Here is a 6,399-nt window from a genome sequence, read left to right on the forward strand (position 1 = left end):
TATATATATATATATATATATATATATATATATATATATATATATATATATATATATTTGTATGGACAATTTGAATATTAGTTTCTGAAATGAGAAATGCATGCGTGACATTTTATTTGACTTTTGCATAACTAAAGTTTCATATGAAACATATTTAACGTTCTAGTTTTGTCAATGGCTTATTGTGGCAGTACATGTTCATTGCTGTGCATCGTTCCCTGATACATCAGATGACACAGCTTCGGGTGGAGGAAACTGATATGGCACATACGTCATCTGTGCTTTATTATATAATGACAACTCGACAGACAGAGCCTAAAAGCAAACATTTAATATTTGATTAATATATAATTGTTTATGAATAAACAATCCAGCTCTTTTTACTTTGTAGTTAGTCACTCAGTCAGTGTGTGTTTTGCTGCTGTACGATGTAATCCATAGCCTGGCTCATCCAGTTCCCAAGGCCTGCTGGTGTCATGAGGGGTTTCCCTGTGTCACTGGCAGCCTCGCTGATAGAAACAACACAGTGGGCCCTATTTTAACGATCTGAAACGCAAGTGTCAAATCGCAAAGCGCAAGTAACTTTGTGGGCGGATCCCGGCGCTGTTGCTATTTTCCCGGCGGGATAAATGACTGTTGCGTCTGGCGCAAATCTAAAAGGGGTTGGTCTGAAGTAGCTTCATTATTCATAGGTGTGGTTTGGGCGTATTGCTATTATAACGGCGGATTTGCCGGCGCACGCCAGGAGCGGTTCACAGCCGAAGAGAGCGACGTTCTCGTCAGGGCCGTAAAACACAGAGAAGTGACATTGGGGATGATGGGAGAAACCCACCCAAATTAGGTTCGGTTAAACAGGCGTATAATTTGGGTAAATGTGTAGCCTAATCAAGATTTTTTTTTTTTTTTTTCTAGATGGATCTTTTTCACATCTTCACGGGCACAACAATGATTTCCCTCGTGTGTTAATATTTTTCCTTGTAATAATGTATTTTGCAAAAATGAAAACCACTGCGTCTGTTTATAATTATTAGAGAATCAAAGTGGATGCGAGTTAACACGCTACATTATGGCAGAGCACGCGCCCTTAAAATACCATATCACTTGCTCGAGCAACGCGCCGCTGTCTTTAGACTGTTTTTTTCATGGTCAGTGGCGCAATTGCTTTCTAAAACTGGAAAATAGCACCAGGGAAGTTTTGCGCCGGAACACGCCTCCTCTTTGCGCTGAACCGCCCCCGCGAGCGCAAGTTCATTTCCTAATTTGCAAAATAGGAATGATACATGCGTCGGTGTTCAAAGTCAATTGCGCTGGGTGCAAGATGCCCAGTGTGTTTAAAACGCTCAGTTGTTCTATGATTAGAAAGCTTTTAGTCACACACTGCAGTGATTTCAGTTAGCGCTTGAAGCACTGGATAAGTGCTCTGTGACATTCTGTGTCCTGTAAATACTGTTAACTTAATATTGCGACATGGAATAACATGCTACATGTTTAAATATAAAAGGTTACGTATGCTTTCAAATTGCTCTCGCGGTTCTTTGATGTCATTCTTTGGTCAGCGCAGCGCCACATGCAGTCAAACACACCTAATGAATTCGGAAGGATCATGTGACCCTGAAGAAGCAATGGCTGCTGACAATTCAGCTGTAATAAATGACATTTTTAAATATATTTAAATGGGAAATGGTTATTTTAGGTTTTAATAATATTACCATTTGTATTTTGTACTGCATGAAATAAATGCAGCCTTGGTGAACCTATTAAGAGACTTCTTTCAGAAACTTTTGAACAGTAGGTTATGTAACAGTCTCATTTAAATGATTGTCCTTCATAAGATTTGAATATGCTATGGCAGAATAAGTATGACAAAAAAAATATGCAGCAGAATGTAGATTAGGTGACTCTTTTCTGACTTTTATTTCACTTTATTTTTCATGTCAGTCTTGATTCTCTGCTTAAATAAATAAATAAATAACAGTGCAAAATTATTTTTGGTGTCAGTATATTTTAGATGATAGTGACTAAGGCTTCTGTCTGACACTGCGGATGATGGGAACAGTGAACCATTAGCAGTCAGTTCGGGAAAATCAAGTGTGTAAACACCTAAATCAGTCATCACATCAGACATTTGAAGTGAATCTGCCCAATACATTTTAAACAATTTCAAATAGCTTTCTGTGATGTACATGAGCAGTACAAGTAAAACCATTATTTCACAATATCTAATGTGTTAGTAAATCACATGTACTCATTTTAAATGAATGAAATTAACAAATAGATACAAAATTAAGACAAGTAGCTGAAACCTTTCCCTCACCACTGTTGCACATCGGTAACAAGAAAGATTTGAATCCAGCAATACTGACATTTAATGCAATAACTAAGGCAAATGTGCAATAAAGACAATATTGATTTGTAACACAAACAGCTACAATAGTAAAGATAAAGTCAAACATACTGTAAGTGATACAATCGCAGAAGCAGACTGACAAAGGCAAATTGAGTTCATTTACCACATTGACCACATTTCCGTACCTGCAGAGCCTCCGATGGTGACTTGAGTTTATCCGTGCCTCCATAACAAACGTCCATCATTTTATGATGTTTTAAGCCACAGAGGAAACCAAGGCAGAGCAACAATGTGAGTGAAATAGAGACGTGAGGAATGGAAACGCTTTCATCCGTCCCTGAGGGTTTGATGGGTCTCACATTTTTGTTTGAGCTCCGTTGTGTGGTGAAGGCAGAGATCACCCCTGAACGCAGATCCACAATCAGATTTGCTCGTTTTACTAGTGACTGTACAGTCCGTAATGTACTCGGGGGGGTGGCCTGAGTTAGGGGGTGCTTTCACTGAGGTCAGTTTGTCATACAGAGAGGCCGCGGGCAGTGGACGCTGAGTTCTTGGCTCTCTGCACCACAGCCTGACACTTTTCACGTTTCAGAAGCTTGTTGTTCTCAAACACTCCCTCGTTCCGCGGAGCACCATGGGAACCGTCTGGGAAAGTCAGCAGTCCTATGCGAAAGGAAATAAGACCACATTTATCCATGCTATTAATCTAAACAAACACAGGCACGTTCGAAAGCTGTAAAATGACTGTAAACCTACTAGGGGTGTAACGCTACCCTCATGTCACGATTCAATAAATATCACGAGACGATGTTATTGTGATACTCCAAGACATCTGGTAAAAGGTTAACAAAAAATGTACTGTTGATTTAAAATGCTAATTTTGGTATTACATTGTGGGTATAAATGAATAGGCTTGGACTTGGTGCTGGTAGCCCAATGCTCAGGACAATGGTGACACCAGACTAAAAATATGAATTATTCTGAAGCTGAAAATACGATGTAAGCAATGAATATGATTACACTCGGTCACTGACTAGATATATTTAAAATAATGTAGGCCACTTTTTACTGGTAACATAAGATATTTGGCATTATCACGACCCACAAATAGTTCCCCATTGCATGATTATACATTATATATAGTAGTTTAATGTAGTAATGACACAAAACTCTGTAAACTTTTTTTTCAAATTTTGGATGAAATGTACACAATACAGATTGTCACTATCCACGATACATATTGTTGCATTTTTGTATTGCGACATATTGTGACAATATATTGTTACACCCCTTAAAACCTGAACGCATCACTGCACTGCGCATGTGTGCAGAAAAATGTTGAATCCGATTGAGAAAAAAAAAAGTCTGATTCAAGCATTTACATGCTTAATTTTTTTTTTCCCTGTTGATTGGATTATTTCAGGTCTACACCACTATCAATCCAATAGGAATTTAATTCGGATCGAGCTCAGCCTACCTATTGTAAAAGTAGCTGTTGTCAAATTAAAGTGGAATATTTACCATGTCCTTCTACACGGCCACTTTTGAATTCCCCTTCAAATTTCATCCCGTCAAACCTGCTGAAGATTCCGACGCCTTGGAATTTTCCCTGGGCAAATTCTCCCTCGTACCTGTTGTTAAGAAACGGTGTTGTTGTCCATGTAACTAGTCTTGCAGTATCACTGGCAATGTGTTCATCTCAGTTTAAGTAGGTACGCATCAAAATTAATCTGATCACACGGTCACTCACCTGGATCCATCGGGAAAGACTAACACCCCTGATCCGTGGAACAGGCCATTCTCAAAGTGACCTTTATAACAGGTGCCATCGGCAAACTTCAGCTCACCCTTACCGTGCCTCCGACCTGAATAGAAAACACATTCCTTCATACCTTAACCTTCATCCAATATACTAATTATATGGACCGGCCACCATTTCTACATGTTATGACAGAAATGAACCTTTTTTTTTTAATAAGGTTTCACATCTGTGTCCCTTGTCAGCACTGTCAGATATACAGTACAACTGAAATCAATCATGCTTACATTTTCTGTAGCAATTATAGTATGTCATCCAACACCCACATTATATATAAAAAATACAATTTCCATCATTTTAAGTCAGTCGGTATACAGTCAATAGAATAATGTAAGAGTTGTCAATACTGTTAAGTATAGAATAGAATATTTAGATATAGATGTATAGAATCATGTTCATATCTCACAGAGATGACCCACAAAAGAATCATCCAAAATAATTCCATAATACATAAACTATTCATTTTGAATATAGCCTTTATTACTATGCAATTATGAATAAATTATGAAACGGCACAAATGGAACATACAAAAATGTCATTGTTTTTTTGACAAATAGAAAATTAAGTAATGAATAAAAGTACAGCATTCGAAACACGTGACAACCTGCCCCATTTAGGAAAAAATGTCCTGAGAATTCAAAAGTAATGCAAAGTGTAAGAAAATGCTTGCCTTCCTTCCATTCTCCGGTATATTCTTCTCCACTGGAATAAGTGAAGGAGCCCCTGGTTAATGTCATACCTCCACCAAGCTGCAGACAAAACAAATTAATGTTAAGAAGGCAAAATTAACATAATAGAATCAAATTATGATAAACAGAGGTAGACCAAACCAATTATTTCATGTGTAATAAAATAATGAATAGGACATCACCTATATGCCCACACACAGACCTACAGTAGCTATTGTTGCCCGTATAATGCTCGGTGTAATAAAGTAGAACCCATGCTAGTTCACTTTCACCCAGCACTGTATCATTAATAGTGTAACGCATCATTAACACAGAAAACGTTAAAACATTTACGGACTGGAATAAAGCAGCGGCAGCGATGACGTCACCCCGCCTCCTATTCGCAGCCCGTGTAAACCCGCGCGCTAATGTTCTCATTTCATTAGAGGGAGATTTAATTTACCTGTGATGTGTCTGTGCAGTCTCAAGAGCATGAAACCCTTCGCTTTGTTCAGCGGATTCGTGGAGAAAGAATCGGGTTCTGGCTCGCAGCAGCAGTCGCCGGTCTTACGGTTCCTCTCTCTGAATCTCTCTCCTCTCGAAGATCTCGCGTTGTTTTACTGTGTGCTTTTCTCAGCGGTGGATGTGGAGTGAGCGCTGATTGGCTGATCAATGGCTGGGAATGTGTGTCTGTAACAGTGATATGACTCCTCAGTGTTCACAAGGCATGTATAACTGTTTCTACTTATATTAGGGTTAGTTATTTTGAACAGGAAACTGAACAGGACACTTTTTTTTTACTCGAAGCCATCCAGAACACCCTGGCAACCGCTTAGCAACACAACCACCAGCAACAACCTGTAAACCACAACATCGAGAAGGTGACATGAATTGTAAATGTAGTTTATATTTTGATATAAGTAAGTTAGCAGTATATTATGCGAATGTAACAGTGCAATAAAAAAATAAATAAAAAACTTTGAGAAACAGATTTGACAAATAAACTCAAATTGTGTCCAATGGGCCAGTAAATTTATTTTAGAGGTCTAAAGTAGCCTAAGTTTCAACTTCCTGAAAGTCTTACAGTATTTGTTTGTCATTGAGCGGAATATTTTGAGGTATATGCTGTATAAACACGTATTGTTGGCAGGTATTTACATTCCATGGTATTAGCTCATGTTTAATTTAACATTCTGTGACCTGCTGTTTGCTACAGAGGTGGCTCATTCATTAGATTAGTAAGCAATTTGAGCAATACATTGCCCTGGAAGTAGCCTACTATTTGTTAACAAGTGACACTGCTAAAAGATGAATTACAGTTACAGCGGCTTCCCCATACCTTTTTGGCATTTTAATTAACATTATTTGGTGCTTAATGAACCTATTTTTATAGTGAAGATGAGCACAGTTGTTTAATTATTTGTCTGAGGATCTATCCTCACAGTTAACATTATCTCAGAGTGGATTGCATTTTTGCACAAGCACATACTGCGTAGGTTTAAAGATTACACACTATATAGAACTGTAGGCTACCTTATATCGATTAGTGGGGCATGTTGGGTAA

The 6,399-nt window shown here is 38.2% G+C and overlaps 1 protein-coding gene across 2 annotated transcripts; it reads right to left on the reverse strand.

Annotated features, from left to right (window-relative positions):
- Positions 1–908: 908 nt before the first annotated feature.
- Positions 909–5,442, reverse strand: morn4 (MORN repeat containing 4). Of its 2 annotated transcripts, none has more exons than XM_079634455.1 (5): positions 5,299–5,442; positions 4,838–4,916; positions 4,098–4,212; positions 3,869–3,978; positions 909–3,010 (listed from the first exon to the last, which is right to left on the reverse strand). In XM_079634455.1, exons 2-5 carry the CDS (start codon positions 4,902–4,904, stop codon positions 2,862–2,864), a joined length of 441 nt encoding a protein of 146 aa, XP_079490581.1. In that variant the 5' UTR covers positions 4,905–4,916; positions 5,299–5,442; the 3' UTR covers positions 909–2,861. The 2 variants fall into 2 exon arrangements, with proteins under 2 accessions (XP_079490581.1, XP_079490582.1); XM_079634456.1 differs by lacking the exon at positions 5,299–5,442 and adding an exon at positions 5,059–5,145.
- Positions 5,443–6,399: the final 957 nt, after the last annotated feature.

Source organism: Phoxinus phoxinus (assembly GCF_949152265.1).
Source record: "Phoxinus phoxinus genome assembly, chromosome: 14".
Lineage (NCBI taxonomy): Eukaryota > Metazoa > Chordata > Actinopteri > Cypriniformes > Leuciscidae > Phoxinus > Phoxinus phoxinus.